At 43.1% G+C, this 18152-nt stretch overlaps 1 protein-coding gene across 1 annotated transcript in view; it reads left to right on the top strand.

Annotated features, from left to right (window-relative positions):
* Window positions 1-79: 79 nt before the first annotated feature.
* LOC101591246 (death-inducer obliterator 1-like) overlaps window positions 80-18152 on the top strand; it is a 27044-nt gene continuing 8971 nt past the window's right edge. The window contains exons 1-6 of the mRNA XM_023707515.1: window positions 80-214; window positions 2144-2279; window positions 2782-3031; window positions 3427-3580; window positions 4155-4244; window positions 5081-5276. Of these exons, the coding sequence (XP_023563283.1) occupies window positions 80-214; window positions 2144-2279; window positions 2782-3031; window positions 3427-3580; window positions 4155-4244; window positions 5081-5276 (961 nt within the window). The remainder of the gene's footprint in view (window positions 215-2143; window positions 2280-2781; window positions 3032-3426; window positions 3581-4154; window positions 4245-5080; window positions 5277-18152) is intronic.

The raw sequence follows: 18152 nt of genomic DNA, 5'->3' as shown, positions 1-18152 counted from the left end.
TGTAACAACTACAGATACCAGTGGCTGACCTGGCTCCTTTCCTGTTCTGTTCAGAGCCTGTGAAAGCGGTGACTCAAACATGACTGAAAATGAGGTTGGAGGAGAAGCTGCCCTCCACCTTGAGAAGATGTTTAACTTGTCCCAAGTTAAAGATAATTGCCACAGGAGTAACGGCCCCAGCGTCGTTCTCCACCTCAAGGACCCTGAACGCCAGGTGTGTGCGTCACGCCGCAGGGCGCCTGATGCAAAAGCAGTGAGCGGGCTAGGTCCTGCCAGCCAAGATTCACAGGATCCCCAACATCCCGTGTGGAGATGCCGTGTCCTCCCATTCTGGATCCTTGCTGTCTTCCTTCCTGGGTTTCCGGAGGGTCTCGTGGCACCTGTGTCCTTCACTAGGTCACACGAAACATCACCACAATCCCACGATCATTGCGCACTGAGGCATCCATAAGAGTGGAGCTCTTTCCCAGGCATGGAAGTGTCTGTCCTCTAGCTCAAGACCACCCTTTCTGCCTGTTTTCCTATTGTCCTCTAGTGGAGGTCATGACCTGCAGCTCTCAGCCTCAGCCAGCCTGTCGGGCCCTGCACCCCTGCCATGGCTGCTTTCTAGAGCTTTCTCCTTCACCTCTGAGTCTTGACCTATGTTTTATTTATTTATCTTTTGAAAGCCATAAGATTAATTAAAATGAAACCTAATCTCAGTGTTTTACTTAGTACATTTACAAACATGATCCAAACACATTTAGGCATGTTCAAGTCTTGACCTGTTCTCAATAGAGAACATAATGCATTTAAATACATTTTCATGTGACCCATGAAAGTTGGAATACTGAATCAGTAGAATCAGTATACCTGGGATTTCTCTCATGTACTATGCTAGTGATGGGGAACCTTTGAGAGCTTTCAACAATAAACAGCCGGCTGCAGCACGCATGCTGTAGGTTTGACACCACTGCCCTATGCTTTCTCATTATCCCATTAGTCGTAGCCACAAACTTAGATGTTAACAGAGCCATTATCACATGAACCCATTTGGGTATCATGACACACTGCGACAAATATCAGCACTCATACCGAACACTGGCATCTGTACTTTTAAAAACTTTCTGAGTCTTAACAAGTTTTAAAAGAGGCTGAAAAGTGCTGCCTGCCTACGCTGTAGAGCCAGGATCAAGGACTCTGGCTGCATCCCTCAGGATCAGCAAGGCCTGCTGGAAGGCATGGATCTCGTCCTGCTTTCTTCCTAAGTCCCTTTTTGACTTGTCTTCCACCTTGGGTCTGGGATTTGTTTCCTGAGGCTGCTGGCGGTTCGGACACTCTGTGCAGCATGGTGTGAAGTCAGCTCCCTGCTGGGCTGGGCTGGAGCTTCCCCCTGGGGAATTAGATGGTTCCCCCGTGGTGTGGCTCACTACTGCCTCCATGCAGGGCTTAGGGCCTGTGGCTGTGGCCCTTGCCCTCTGACAGAACTCGTGCTACTTTGCTTTCCCACATTGCTGCAAATTAGCAAATGACTGTCCACTCTTCAGTAGTGATGGAATAGTGGTTGTTTATAGGGACTCTTCCAGCAAGTACTGCACAAAGAAATCTCTGTGGAGGAGCCAGTGAGAGTGATGCCACAGGAACTTGTGCCTAAAGAGCTTTCCATGTAGAAAGAGAGGCCCACAAAATTGGCGTGTGTGGATGGCAAATGGTAGCTTGAGCCCCTGGAAGCTCAACTGTTCAGAATTATCTGCTCCTTGCAAGGAGATGTGCTTTGTGTGTAGAACTCAGGGTTTAAGGCTTTGATTTTGTGTTTATCGTTTTAGGGGACCAGGTTCCAACATAAAAGACAAAGTGACAGGCTGGCGCCATAAAGCCAGAAAATATTCCTGAGGGGGAACACACTCCACCAGTGTAAGATTGGGATGTAAGCTTTGCAGATGTTAGTAATGGCATGAGGGCATAAGGCTGGCCACCTTCTGGGTGCTTCCGGGGCCCGCAGTGCTGAGGTGAAACACAACCGGGAGCAGATGCATGTGGACATCTCGCCGTGCTGGTTCCCAGCACCTGCAGCCAGTGTTCCTTCTTTTCTAGCGGTTCTTATCTTGTGAGACTGTGTTTCTGTTGGAAAGGAAATGACCTGGCCCTTTCCCCCCGCTTTTAGGAGCAGCAGGAACCACTATGTGCTGCTCCTGAGGAGAGCACAGTGCCTCTCTCTGGGGTCCACAGCAGCAGGTTGAAGAAGCGGATGAGTCAGCACCAGGGCCACCTCTTTGACCTAAACTGTAAAGTTTGTACAGGTGAGCACAGTCTGGGGTGAATTTGGAAACCAAAGAACACGTGATTGTGTTTAAAGTCACTGATCTCCCTAAAAGCGATTGTACTCAGGCCTCAGTGAAACAGTCGAACAGAAAGGCGGGGGTGGTTGCTTAGAGTCTGCCCTACTTGCACCCTGTGCTTCAGATTCCTGCAAAATGTCACTAGCTGCTCACCGGTGAGCTGTGAAGGTGCTCTGTGTCCTACTGACTCTGTCTTTGAATCCCTCAGGTCAGGTTCCATCAGAAGATGAACCAGCTCTTAAAAAACAAAAATTATCTTCTCCAAAGAAAGATGACTTAAAATCCAAGCCTGGAAGTGCTCTACCTGCTCTACTTACTCACTTATCTGTAGAAGGATCTGCAGTGGCCCTGCCCAAAGATACCTCTGAGCCACACATGGAAAGGGCCTCTGTTCCAAGACCAGAGAGAAAGTATGTCCCTGGGCTTCCAGGGGACAGACCTGCTGGCCCCTTCTCATTGGAAGGTCGCTCCAGCTGCCCAGTTGGGGTATTCACCTCGGTCACTATATCAGGCCGTGACCCCAGGACTGCTTTGAGCAGGACCTGTACTGTCGCAGCTGCAAGCCACCTGGACAGTGTCCACACAGTCGAGGCCAGACCAGACCCACTAAAGCCTGCTTTGTCCTCTGTGATGCTGCCCAAGTCCATACTTGTTAAGCCATTCTCGTCTTCTGACCCGAAACATGTGTCAGTTCCTTCATCACCAAGTGTCAGGTGGGTACTGCAATGAGGACTGCAAGAGCCAGGATTCTGTTGTTTTTTTGGAATGAACGAGGGACAGGTGGCTGTGAAATACTTCAAGTCTGAAATGCATGCTGGAATCCACTTCACACCCTTCGGCTGGAAATGCTCAGTTCTCAGGCACCTAATTACTATATTGAAGGGACAAATGTTGCAAACTGAAATGGGAAGTAATGTGACCATCACAATTTGTTGCCTGTCCAGCTTATTTTGTTTGTCCAAGTATCTAAATTATTAGTTTTCAAATAACTTCATGGCAGTTAGCACATGTGCAGATTCACTTGTGCTTGTAAATGTGCTGTCCCCATCTTTCTACAGCTCCCACTGAACAAGAAGTTGACAGTGTTTCCTGTGACTTTGTTTTACAGCATCTCCCAATCACAGGGCCCCGGAACAGGAGCCCGGACCCTGACTGTGCCTCACCTCAGCAGCATCTGGAAAGGCCTTATTAACATGCAGGGTGTAGGCAAATTTGTCACTAAGGCGTATCCTGCCTCTGGGAGTTCTGCGTGTGTCCTCGAGGTGAGAGCCCAGGATGTGTTCACCTGCAAGCGTCTCCCAGGGCGCAGGGAGGGCCATGAGGAGCCGCCTGCCTCACACTCACACCCAGCTCTGCCGGCGCCTCTGCTAGTGAAGCAGAGGTGGTGTGGTGAGGCAGGGGGTTACGTGGGGAGGGGCAGGAATTCAGAGACCCTGGGTGTCCTGGCTGTGTTGAAGCTGGGGTTTTCCTCGTGTGTGCTCCCAGCTTTCTGCGGTGCAGGCCTCCCATTTTGGAAGGAATGTAAGGGCGCTACTTGTGGCGGCTCGTGTCCAAATCATTGCTCTGCGTTCACAAAGTGGAGCATAGAACCAAGGCGTGGTGCCCTCCTATGAGGCTGGCCCTGAGGGCACAGCTGGACGCCACGCCTTGCGTGGGGGTGACTCCTAGTCCTTGGTGGCGCTCAGTTACCCACCGCCCATGCAGCCATTGCTGCTTTCCTGGAAAAAGTTGTGGTTTTCGTGAGTGTGGTGGGATTTCGTGCGTACAGTTCCCAATTGCCCTTTAGGTGAACACTGTAGTCTCCCTAGCCACTTATTCTGAGCACTTCCTGTTTAGGTCTTGCCGGATACCATTCACATTGGCGGGAGAATTGCCCCTAAGACGGTGTGGGATTATGTTGGCAAGCTCCAGTCTTCCGTGTCTAAGGTATCTGCAGGGTATAGGACGTTATCTGTAATCGTGGGGAAAAGTATTTGTCTCTGTGTTTTTCTATCTTCTCTTTTTGTTGGGCTAACATCTGAAATGTCAGTCTGGAGTTTATCATATGTTTAAATGGAATAGTTAAATTTATAGAGATATTCTACCTTGCAGTGTGTTTGACTGTTTCGGTGACGGGTGACAGGTTTGCTTCTGATTTCCTATAATAATGTGCGTGTGTAGTTTTAGTAAAGCACACATGCCTGCGCCTCTCACTTTCTCAGGATCACATGGGATGGAGAATGAGGAGGGAGCTGGGCTCCCAGCTTCCGTAAGCGTCTGACTTGGGTTTGCCTTCCTGGGAACCCCCAGACTGAGCCGGGGCTGAGGGTGCCGGGAGTGGGCTCCCTCACTGGGGTTTGCACCCTGCTCAGGGAAGCCAGATCCTTTCAGTCCTCCCGCTGGGGCTCAGCCTGTGAAGAGGATGCAGCCGACGCCCCCTGCAGGTCCCAAGGCGCCAGTGTGGCGATCCCTGTATGTGGATAGCGGCCGTGCTGTGTGGACGCTGCAGGCTGTCCCTGCACACAGACCCCTCCCTGCTGCCAGAGGCCTGGAAGGCCCAGGTAGAGGAGGAGGAGTGTGGAAAGCTTTGTGCTGGGAGTGGGGTTTCGCTTTGAAAGCCTGCAGCCCAAGCCCGCGTTTCTTTACTTTTGCACCCTGAACCAGAACACTGGGAAGGTGCTATCAGAACCCGTGGGACTTCCTGTTCAGAGGCCAGGCCCAGCCAGTGATGGCGCTGGTGGCTGGCAGCCCAGGTGATGGCTCTGTCTGGCCATGTCTTGCAGGAGCTCTGTCTGATCCAGTTTCGGCCTGCAGCGCAGGAGGAAGAAGGCGTCTACGTGTCTGTCTACTCCTACTTCCGCAGCTGTGACCGCTTTGGCGTCGTAGCTAACACCAACCAGTGGGTCAAGGACCTCTACCTGATCCCTCTGAGTGCTGAGGACCCTGTGCCACCCACCCTCTTGTCCTTTGCCGGCCCAGGTTAGTGCCCACCTTCTGGGAGACCATTAGACATGGCTGTCCCCACGTGGCCTCCCCATGGACACAGAGCCCTGCTGAGGTACCACAGGTAGATCTGCTGCACCCACCCAACTGGGCCCTTCCAGGAGGCAATGTAGCACAGTATGACAGGACATCCTGTCCTCTGCAGTGAGGGGACATGGCCCTCGGGGTGCATGGATGTGTAGGCAAATGGTCTTGGAAGCATTAGTAGGAGGGGGAATGCTCACTGCTGTCATTAAACCTCAGACTTGCAGAGCAGGCAAGGAGCAGCCTGGGAGGGAAAGGTGAGCTCGCCAGGTACCAGGCAGATGGCACATGGCTCTGCCCAGCCGACAGTGAGCTGGGTCATTGCATAGCTGCTTCCTGCTAAGGATGCTCCTCTCATGGGATTCTGGGGACAGGAGACATGTCTCAAATGGTTACTGCAGATCTGCTGCTAGAGCTTGCGTAACTGTTTTGCATGTGCTTATTCCTGCAGGAAGTGTCCTGGGGTGGGTGATTCCTAGGTAGTTTGGGTCCTTGGATTGGAGCTGCTCCTAGCTCTGGGGAAGAAGGTGACCTGACTCCAGCAGGGAATTCGCACCGAGGCCTGAACAGAAGTGGCTTCTAGGTCATCATGTCCCCAGAGGATGTCTTACCTCAATTCTGGTGTGTGTCACATGATGAATGCCCTTGAAAAGGTGGCCTCTCCTGGAGGTGGTGACTAACAGTCGCGAGCACTCATGCATAGCCTAGACCCATGGTGGCCAGCCTTGTAGAGCTTTCAGTGATACAAACAGCCTGGTGCAGCATGCATGCCACAGGTTTACCACCACTGCCCTAGACCCTGCCGCTCAGAGCTTGGTCCCTGTCACCAGGTCTCAGAAGAGCTCCTGTTGCATGCAGCTGGGCAGAGCTCTCAGAGCTCTAAGTGTCACTTGAGCTGCCCCAATCCAGCTGGGCTTCTTTGGGTGAAAGAGCCGGGGTAGAGGAGCAGGCGGCAGATAGCACTTCATGCTTTCTGGTCCTGACTGGTGGGTGTCAGTGGGCCTGGCAGGCGTGGAACTCCACCTAGCAGGCCGGAAGTCAGGGCGCCTCCTTGCTGTAAAGAGCATGCTATTTGGTTGTGTGCCTGTTTGTGCTGCCCCAGAAGGAAGTGTCTTCAGGGCATCACTCTGCAAGCATCCCCAGATAGGAAGATGGGGTGCAGAGGAATGGGGTGCACTGCGTGATGGTCTCCGCCTGCTTAGGGCTGAGTGTGTGACACGCAGTTGTCTTGCTGGGCTCTGTGCTGTGACTCTTCTTGCCAGAGCTGTGACTGAACTCCTGAGGGACTCTTGTCTTGCTGCTGCCCTGGTCCTCACGCGAATGCAACCGAGTAGCTAGAAACTTGACATTCACAGACTCCTGTCCCTGCGGATAGCCCAAGGCTTGCACTTGTTCTTTTTTCATTTATTTATTTATCTATCAATTGTTGTACAGCTACTTCTGCTTGAGAAAAAGCCTGGAGGTGTTCAGGCTTTCAGTCCAATGTGTAGCTTATTTTACTGAATGATACAGTGGCCTCAATGTTTCTCTTAATTGTGGGCTAAATGGCCACAGGTGTCCCCACCTTCCCAAGAAAGTCTGCAGTTCTTTTGGAGGAGCTGGGGTGGGAAAGCCAGAGTGGTCTGTATCAGAGGAGAGCATCACTTTGGTGTCACTTGATCATATAACCCCCAGGCCCGGCGGAGGCCAGGTCCTTGAAACATGGAGGTAGAGACAGCTCCTCCTTGCCTCCATGAGTGCACTGCACTGATGCTGCTGCCTCTAGGTCTGGAGGACCCTCAGAGGCTCACATTAGATCATGAACCATGAAGTGTGGGCACTTGGTATTGTCCATGGCACCAGGTCTGCTGGCACCATCCCAGGGCATAGGGTCAGGCTCTGCAGACTCCATGGGGAGGATGTTGAGTCCACTGGGCCTTCACCCCAGAAAGCAAGGAGTTCCGGACGTCCTCCCACAGCAGAGACACTGAGGGACATGCCATTCACTAAATCTGCTACAACATGATAAGTAGCAGTCTCTCACTTCACTTCCCATGCACACTGTGTCAGGCACAGCAGCCAGCAGTGCAGGAGTCATTCATTTACTTTCCGGTAGTCACCCATATGCCAACATCTGGCTGGCTTCTTCCACAGCCAGATCAGGCTATGAAAGGACCATGGGTGGGCTTAACAGTGTTTACCTCGGCCAGCTGCTCAAGGGCACCTCTACTACACATGAGCATCACATGTTGACACTCCACACTGACTCAGTTACCATGCGTGAGGGACAAGGCCATTTCGCAGGTGTGCACTCAGCCATTTCTCCCCTCCTGCCATCCGAGATTCCTAGTCACAGTCACACTTTAGCTATATTGGGCGAGGGCAAGCCCATTATTGTTTTCATTTTGAATATATACTTTGCATATAGGCTTTGGAGCTGCATATGCAAGATATTTCTTTGGGGTGAGGTGGACTGTCTGCACAGGAGGAGGTCCGTGCCAAACCCTTCCTTATTTCCTCTGTAGCCATCCCTGTGTGCTGTCTTTCCACTACATCCTCAGGCATTACAGAAGCACCAGTGCTACGAGCATCTGTGTCTCCTAATGCCTGTACAGGTGGCTTTGTCCCTGCTGTGCAGTAGACTTAGTTTGCATGTGGCCTCCATTCTCCTGCTGCAGCCTATATAGATAAAGTGGGGCCAGGCTATCCAGGAGACTTTGCCTTGGCCCTGCTCCAAGGGACACATCTTCCCATGTTGGAGCAGAGGGTAGGTTTGCAGCATCTGAGAAAGCAATGTTTATATTTCAGCTTTAGTCTCTTGGTGACTTTAATTTATCGAGTATAAGGATAGAAGGACTATTAAAGCAATATGCACATTTCTGATCTATGCTACATCAACGTAGAATGTTTGCAATCTTGTTTTTCTAAAAATAATTTTATTGAGAAACAAATAGCAATGAGACAGTTTCAAAACCAATTATTGCTGCAACAGTTTCAATAATTAATACATTGCATATTGTTGTCTTAGTGGTTATTCATTGTACAAGATGCAGACATGATATCCTGTCCACAAACACTATTAGAACAAATCTCTCTATTCATTGAATTAAGAGAATGCAGCTGTATATCTATCCTATTTTGAATATACAGATACAAAATGGTCTTTTATTTGTAGCCTCCTTTTTTCTTTAGTTTTGTCAGAGATGGGTATTCCATTGTCATTTAAATATTGTAGGTGCGTGAATTCTGCAAAGTATTCCAATATAGTCCAGTAGTCCATAATAGTATTGAGTTTTCCATAAGACTGGCCATGTCAGAAGTTGTTGACTTGAGCCTTTTATAGCTCAGCATATTAATATGGCTTTACTTTTTATACTTTGTTTTTGTACTTTTCTGCTGGGTGGTTAAGACCTAAGATAAGGCAAGACCTATATAACAAAGAAATGTAACTTTTGTATCTGATAAGGTCAGTCAAATCCCCTCAGGATGTACCCTGACACCCTGTACCAGTTTGTAGCTCTTTTGTCAGTGTCAGCCATGTGGATGTGTCATGGCCATTGCTTGACCAATTTGTTCTCAGTGAAAGGCTAAGAGAATGTTTTCTCTCCATGTGACTCTCTTTAGGCACACTCTACATCATCGATCACTTTCCTGCAATGTTGTACTTCAAGAAATAATTACCTTTAAATACCGTTAGCTAAACCTCCCCCTCTGTCTCCTCCCTGTGATACGCTCTTTCTCACCAGTTTCTGGTGCCTCCTTGCTTTAGGTAAGCATTGCAATTCCCAAATTCAAGTATCAAGTAAATCCCTATTCATAAGTTAGATGTCTCTGAACTTTTCCCTAAACTCCAAGTATTCCACTGTTTCAGACAGCTCTTTTCTCCAGTGACTGTAACACTGACACCAGGTACTAATGACTTTGCCAAATGGCTTGTGCTTCATTGGCCGTTGTAATGACTTAGAATTGCCCTTCTACACATTTACTTCAGTAGATTGAGCTTGACTTACATGGTACATTTCCTAAATGAAAGACCATGACAGCTGGGCCCCTCTTGGTACATGCCAAGAAGAAAATGAAGAACCCAGTTAATCTTTTAATTTTCCTACAATATTCTAGTACAGGGGTGGGGATGTAGCTTGAAGGATGAATGTTTGCAATGCTTTTATGAGATCCCAGATTTAATCCCCTGAGTGGAACTAAAAGAAACCTTGTACCTGCACCCCTGTGATCTCCCTAACATGACAGATATCTGCACATGCCTTGGCCCACTACCTTTGCACTGCTGCTGGAGCTTCTCCATAGCTTTTCAAACACAGGACATCATTACTAAAGATGGGGTGAGTTTGGTCGAGCAGTAAGTCCTCAAAAGTTTTGACCTAGGGAGTACATCTCACCCTTCCTTTCAGACAACTGTGGGCAAGCACAGCCAGCCATGCTGGTGGGTTCAAGGATTGGACCTACCTTGTCTTTTGCAATCAGCTGCTCAAATGCTGGTTTACTTTTGTCCCCAAGTGTCTTCCTCTACTACTTAAACATTCCATATCCCAGTCTTTAGCATTTATTTTTGAAGGATGAAACCTAGATTTCCATTTTGTTTTAAAGAGAATGAAAATTAGGAAAAAATTAGAAAGAATAAAGAATTTCAAAACAAGATGATAGAAAATCAATAATGGCTGTTATATTACATCTGAATATCTTCAAAGTAGTTGTTCCTATTATCAGATATAAGCATGGAAAATTGGCATAAATAAATAAATAAACATTAACTGTTCCTTTCAGTTGAGCTAGAAATTAGTACAATTATCTTAGCTATCATATATATATATATATATATATATATATATATATATAATCTATGAATTTTCTTTCATGATCCTTTTTCTTTTCTCCTTTCCCTCATACCAGCTGTTGTTTCCTTCTGACTAGTCTCTTTTCCTTTCACAATATGCATTGTACCTTTCAGATTTTATTTACTGTTTTAGCTTCTCACACGAGGGAGACAGGATGATTTTTATACATGTGGGCCTCATTTATTTCATTTGTGAATATGGTCTCTAGTTGCATCCATTTGCCTATAAAAGCCTCAAGTTTATCTTTCTTTACAGCTGAGTAATACTCAATTGCATAAAAATGCTACATCCTCTTCGAAAAACTAGGACTGGAAATCCTGTTCAACCCAGTTATTCCCCTTCTGAATATTCTCCCAAAAGAACTGAAAACATCATACCATAGTGATATATGTGCACCCATGTTTATAGCAGCACAGTTTGTCATAGCCAAATATTGGGAACTTCCAAAATGCCCATCACCTTAGGAATGGCTGAAAAAGATGTGGTATTTTTATACAGTGGAGTATTACTCAGGTATAAATAAAGATAAACTTGAGACCTCTATAGGTAAGTGGATGCAACTAGAGGCTATACTCATAAGCAAAATAAATCAGACCCACACATGTAAACATAGTATTGTCTCCCTACTGAAAGAACCTGAAAGAATAAATAAAACCTGAAGGTATAATAAATATAGTAAAACAGAAAGAAACTGAAAATAAGGATTAAACAACAAAGATGAGGGAAAGGAGAAAAGATAGGAAAAAAGGAAGGGGGTAAGCCTCATGTATGGTAAGGATGATATGATTGTATTAATAATTCCCATCAGTTTTTTGAAAGAAAGCAGTTAATGCTTAGAATTTTTACTCTGACTCTGTATACTGATGTCTGCAATCTAAGCAACTACTTAGAGGACAGCAATGTGTAATATGAAAACCATGGTTGAATAACTCTCATCTCAGTCTTCTGTGTATCATTGCTAATGCCTTATCAATTATTATTATACTCTTTAAAACAAATATTAAAAAAGTAGAAAGGACAAGAAAAAATTAAGGTTTATTAAAAGCAAGGGTTAATTTTCAATTATTTGTTTAATCTCACATAACTATATCTGTTAATCTGAGCAACAGATTTGATGATAAAAATAGGTAATATAACAATCATTGTTAATTTGCTATTCTTATTTTGAAATTCTGTAACCTATGTGTTATTGTATGTTACCCTGTTCTTTTCTTTGTTTCTCCTATTTGTTTTTGCTTTTGCTTTTACTCTTCAATCTAAAAATATTTTTAAAAGGCCACATCTTTTTAGCCATTCCTCAGTGGATGGGCATTTGGGTTATTCCCAAGCTTTAGCTATAACAAATTGTGCTGCTCTAAACATGGGTGCACATATATTGCTGTGGTGTGATGTTTTCAGTTCTTCTGAAAGGATACCCAGGAGGGGAATCCAATAAGACCTCCAATCATAGGTTTTTGAGGAATCTCCATATTGATTTACACTGGTTGTACCAGTTCACACTCCCACCAACAGTGGAGAAAGGTACCTTTTCCCCTACAGCCTCACCAGCATTTGTTATTGGGTTTTTTCTTTTCTTTTCTTTTTTCTTTTTGGCTGGCTCAGCCTGCCCTGAGGGTGGGGCTGGCACAGTGTGTGATGCTGGGTGATCCAACAGCAGTCCCCTGTGCCTGCTTAAGCTTCCCTAAACAGGAGTTGTGTTGCCGGCCATGGGTTATTTCTTGATAATCATTTCTTCTGGGGTGAGATGCAATCTCAGTGTTGTTTTAAAAGGCCTTTCTCAAATGAACAATGAGCAGTGCTATTGAATTTTCATATATTTATTTCTCATTTGTATTTTGTAATCTGAGAAGTGTGCATTCATCTCAGATGCACAGTTTTGGATTGGGTCTTTGAATTTTGGGGGCCTGATTTTGGAAAATTCTTTGTATATTCTGGACAGAAGTCTTTTGAGTGACTGTTGGCTACAGTTTGCCCACATTTGTGAGTTTTCTTTTTATTCTGTTCACAGTTTCTTTTGATGTACAAAAGAGTTTCAATAAGATGAGATCCCAGTTGTTAATTCTTTGAAGTATTTCCTGTGCTGTTTGGCTTTGGTTCATGAACTCTGTACCTACTCCCATGTTTCAAGATTTCTACCCACTTTTTCTTCTGGTAGATTTTGTGTTTCTCTTTTATTATTTAGATTATTGATCCATTTTTGCCTTTAATTTAGTGCGTGATGATAAACATACATGTACCTTTTGTCTTTGGCATGTGGAGAGTCAGTTTTCCCAGCACTACTTATTAGAGAGGCTATCTTTTACCTTATAAAAGAAGCTTGTCTTTACCAACATGATTGGTCCCTTTATCAAGGATAAAGTATAGTTATGTATGTATCTTCTAATCTGTTCCATTGATTGTTAGGTCTATTTTTTTTTTGCCAGTCCCATGCTGATTTTTTAAAGAAATGTATTAGGTATATGGTCTCATTATGCAGCTCAGAGTTGTAGTGATCCTCCTGTTTTCAGCCTCCCTAGTGCTTGTACCACCACACCTAGTATCATTGGCTCAGTACACTTGGGAGGGGGGCCGGCATGGCCTGTGGTGCTGGAGATTGAACCCTGGTCCCTGCACTTGCTTAATTAGGTGCTTAGTCCACTGAGCTATCTTGTCTGCCCTACCATGCTGATGTAAACATAGTAGCTTTGTAGTATAATTTTTAAGTCAGGTCATGCCTTGGCTTTTTTTTTTTTTCTTTTCCCGGAACCAGGGATTGAACTCGGGCTCTTGCGCTTGCCAGGGAAGCGCTTATTCCACTGAGCCATCTCCCTGGCCCCCTGCCTTGGCTTTTTGCCTAGGATTGCCTTTGCTATTCTAGATCTCTTATCCTTCCAGCTGAATTTTAGGAATGTTTTCTGTACATCTGTGAGGTGTATCAATGGTATTTTGGTCATGATTACTTTGAATCTCTATAACAGTTTTGGGAATATGGCCATATTCACAATGTTATTTATCCTATACAGGACCAAAGAATATCTTTTCATTTTCTGAAATCCTCTTTGATTTTTTTTTCAGAATAGTAATTTTTGCTGAATGTTCTAAATGCTAATGTATGGCTTACTTTAGAGAATGTCCCGTGTGCAGCTGAAACATGTGTGTATTCTGTTGCAGTTGGGTTGAACACTTGCAAAGGTTTACTAAATCCATATTTTCACAAGTCTGGTTTAGTTATGTTATTTCTTTGCTGATTTTTTTTTTTGGTCTAGTTAATCTGTCTCTTTGCCACAACGGGGTGTTCAAGTCACCTGTTACTATTGTGTTATTACTTATTTGATTTTTCATGCCTTTTATGGCAGAAAGATGTTTTTTTTTTTTTTTTTTTTTTTTTTTGCTCCAAATGCCTTCAGGGCAGGTTTGGCTGGCTTGAGTTGTGGGGATTGAACCATAGCAACCTGAGGCTGGCTGCTTTGTTGAAACAGCCACCTAAAGAACTGAGTTAAGGGGCAGGCCCCCTTTCATGCCTTTTAAAATTTGTTCTGTATTGCTGGGTACTTCTACATTGGGTGTATATGTATTTATGATTGTTCTCTGTTCCTCTTCCAATTTCCCCCTAACAAGTGTGTAGTGACCTTTATCTCTTTTGATCATTCTTGGATTGCTGTTCACATTGTCTGCAAACAGAATAGTTACCCCTGCTTTTTTTCTGGGTTCATGTCACGTGAAATACTGTTCTGCATTCTTTCAATTTCAGTCTGTGAATTTCCTGTTGAATTAAATGTGTTTCTTGTATATAGCAGACTGTTGGATTTTGTTTCTTTTTAAAAATATTTTTATTGAGAAACAAATAGCAAGGAGATAGTTTCACAACCAATTACTAGTACATTTTCAACAATTAATACATTGCATATTGTTGTCTTAGTGGTTATTCATTGTACAAGATGCAGACATGATATCCTGTCTCAAACACTATTAGAACAAATGTCTCTATTCATTGAATTAAGAGAATGGAGCTGTATATCTATCCTAACTATTTTGAGTATACAGATACAAAATGGTCGTTTACTTGTATCTCCCTTTTTTGGTTAGTTTTGTCAGAGAAGGGCATTCCATAGTCATTTAAATACTGTAGGTGCATGAATTCAGCAAAATATCCTAATATAGTTCAATAGTCCATAATAGTAGTGGGTTTTCCATAAAACTGTCAATGTCTGAAGTTTTTTACTTCAGCATTTTACAGCTCATCATATTAATGTGGCTTTACTTTTTATACTTCATTTTCATACTTTTCTGCTGGATGGTTAAGACCAAGAAAGAGCAAGACCTATATAAAAAGAAATGTAACTTTTATATCTGATAAGGTCAGTCAGATCCCCTCAGGATTTAACCTGAAACCCTGTACCTCAGTTTGTAGATCCTTTGTCACTCAGCCATATGGATGAGTCACGGCCATTGTTTGACCAATTTGCTGTTTGTGAAAGCTTGAGAGAATGTTTTCTCTCCATGTGACTCTCCTTAGGCACACCCTACATCATTGATCACTTTCTTCTGTGGCCCCAAAATCTCCTTGATCATAAAATTTGGGACACAATTGAGTTACATGTTGTTACAGTACAGTTTCTCCTATTTCCTGAGCCAAAATGCCACTTGACAGGCTAGGGCCAAAATGTTGGTTGTCTTTGTAGCCCTTCTTTTTCTTTAATTTTTGATCTGCAAATTTAAATTGTTAACCCTCCAGAAGAGAATCTTAATGATATTATTACCCTGAAACATAAGCAGTTGAGCTTAACCTCACTATGTAGGGTCTGTATATCAAACATCTTAGACATAACATGATGCATTAAACTTCGAGTCCCTCCAGAAAATGAAGACAAAAGATTAAAGAGATAAAAAAATTTAAAAAATAAGAATAAGCATTCACATATTTTTACACATTAATTTAGAAATCTAACAATATACAGCCTTGTAGCAGGACAGTCCTGTGACTTTTTTTGCCTCATGTTTGCATTTATTACCTTTTTTTTAAAAAAAAAAACCCAAACCTTTACTTGAGAGACAGTATGGCTGTAATTGGTATGTCATGACAAGCAGTACATAATTAGAAGACTAGAATGACAGGCATTCCAAGCATGACTCTACCATAACACATTGCTTTCTTCAGTGCTGTTGCTTCATTCACAGGTATCAACATATATAGTCAGGGTTAGAAACCTACCAATTAACTTCTATTTTCAAAAACATGCTGAAGATTCTCAGGACCATGCCTTTCCCATCTTGTGCATATTAATGTATGACTTTGTTCCTGTTATATTTTCTAGCTTTTCTCTTTGCCCTCTCTTCGTTAAGTAATCCTCAAGTTATCACTTTCCTTTTAATTGTGTTATGCCTTTCTATTTTTATTTCTTCCTTTGAGTTCTTATGCTAGGGAGGCTATATGATATTTACACATGTGGGTCTGGTTTATTTCACTTATGAGTATATCTTCAAGTGTCATCCACCTCAATATAAAGGCTTCGAGTTTATCATTCTTTGTAGCTCAGTAATACTCCATTGTATAAAATACCACATCTTTTTCATCCATTCCTCAGGTGATGGGCATCTTGGTTGTTTCCAAGATTTGGCTATCACAAATTGGGCTGCTATGAACATAGGTACACATATATCATTATGATATGACATTTTCAGTTCCTCTGGGAAAATTCCCCAGTAGGGGGCTAGCTGGTTTGAATGGGATTTCCAGTATGAGTTTTTTAAGGAGTCTCCACACTGATTTCCATAATGGTTGCACCAGTCTTCATTCCCACCAGCAGTGGAGAAGGGTTGATTTTTTCCCACAGCCTCTCCAACATTTGTTGTTGGGTGATTTCTTTATGATAGCCATTCTTTCTGGTGTGAGATGGTATCACAGTGTTGTTTTAATTTGCATTTCACGAATGGCTAGTGATGTGGAGCATTTTTTCATATATTTATTTGCTTCTTTAATGTCATCCTCTGAGAAGTGTGCATTCAACTCGGATGCCCATTTCTGCATTGGATCTTTAAATTTTGGGGCCCTAATTTTTTTTAATTCTTTATAAATTCTAGAGAGCAGACCTCTGTCTGAGTGCTTATTAGTCAAGATTTTTTGAAATTTGTGAGTTGTCTTTTCACTTTGTTGGTAATTTCTTTTGACGACCAAAAAATTCTCAGTAAGAGGAGGTCCCTGTTGTTATTCTTTCAAATATTACCCATGCAATTTGATTTTTGTTCATGAACTCTTTGCCTACCCCCATGTCTTCAAGAGTTCTTCCTACTTTGTTTTCCAGGATATTTAGTGTCTCTTTTAATGTTTAGATCTTTAATCCATTTTGAAATTAGTTTAGTGCAGGGTGATAGACCTGGGTCAAGTTTTAGTTTTTGGCATGTAGAGAGCCAGTTTTTCCAGCACCATTTGTTACAGAGACTGTCTTTCTTCCAGTGAGCATGTTTGGCCCCTTTGTCGAATATAAAGTGGCTGAGTGTGTTCGTAGAGGCTTGTGCATCTTGTAATATACTCCATTGATCCTCAGGTCTATTTGGTTGCTGATTTTACCACAGTAGCTTTGTGGTATAATTTCAAGTCAGGAATTGTAATGCCTCCTGCCCTGTCTTTGTTGACCAGGCTAGCCTTTGCTATTCTAGATCTTTTCTGGTTCCAAATAAATTTTAGGAATGATTTCTCTTGTTCTGTGAGGTATGTTGGTGGTAGTCTGATAGGGATTGCATTAAATCTGTACAGCAATTTTGGGAGAATGACCATCTTCACAATGTTGGTTCTTCCTATCCAGGAGCATGGAATATCTTTCCATTTTCTGAAATCCTCTACAATCTCTTTTTTCAGAGTATTGTAATTTACCTTGAACAGATCTTTGACTTCCTTAGTTAGATTAATTCCAAGATATTTCATTTTCCTCAGTGCTATTGTAAAAGGTAGTATTTCTCTAATTTCCCTCTCATGTGTTTGTTATCTGTGTAGAGAAATGCTATTGACTTTTGGGTATTGACTTTTTATCCTGCTATGCTAATGAATTTATGTATCAATTCTAGTAGCTTCTTGGTGGAGTTTTTTGGGTCTTCCAAGTAAAGTATCATGTCATCTGCAAATAAGGATGATTTAACTTCTTCTTTACCTATTCTTATCCTTTTATTTCTCTCTTGTCTAATGGCTCTAGCTATATTGAATAGGAGTGGTGATGGAGGACATCCTTGCATTGCACCAGATCTAAGAGTAAAAGATTTCAGTTTTTCCCCATTTAGAATTATGTTAGCCATTGGATTGTCATAGATGGCTTTTATCATATTAAAGTAGAGGCCATATATTGCAATTTTCTATACGATTTTGAGCATGAATGTGTGTTGGACTTTGTCAAAAGCCTTTTCTGCATCAATTGAGATGATCATGTGGTTTTTATATTTCTCTCTATGTATATAATACATTTATAGATTTGCATATATTGAACCATGCTTGAATGCCTGGGATAAATCCTACCTGTTCATGGTGTATCATCTTGATGATTTGCTATACTCTATTTGCTAGGATTTTTGCATCTATGTTCATGAGGGAGATTGGCCTATAGTTCTCTTTTTTAGTTGTGTCTTTCTCTGGTTTTGGTATAGCATAATACTTGCCTCCAGGAATGATTTTGGGAGGACTGTTTCTTTTTCCATTTCATTGAAGAGTTTGAGGAGTATAGGGACTACATCGACTACATCTTCTGTAAATTTCTTGTAGAATTCAGCTGTGAATCCAGCAGGACTTGGACTTTTCTTTGTCGATTTTTTTTATTACATTTCATATTTCATTGGCTGTTATTGGGTTATTGAGAGTTGTTATAACTTCTTGATTAAGTTTTGGTAATTTGTACCCTTCTAGGAATCTGTCTATTTGTTCTATGTCTTCTATTGTGTGATTGTAAAGATTCTCAAGGCAGCTATTGATAATCTTCTGAATTTCCACTGGGTCTGTGGTAATTCCATCCTTTTCATTTGTTATTGCTTGTAT

Source organism: Octodon degus, unplaced genomic scaffold, assembly GCF_000260255.1.
Source record: "Octodon degus isolate 3935 unplaced genomic scaffold, OctDeg1.0 scaffold00296, whole genome shotgun sequence".
NCBI classification, from domain to species: Eukaryota; Metazoa; Chordata; class Mammalia; order Rodentia; family Octodontidae; genus Octodon; species Octodon degus.
The sequence above is the reverse complement of the archived record's forward strand: the minus strand, read 5'-3'. Positions and strand labels throughout refer to the sequence as shown.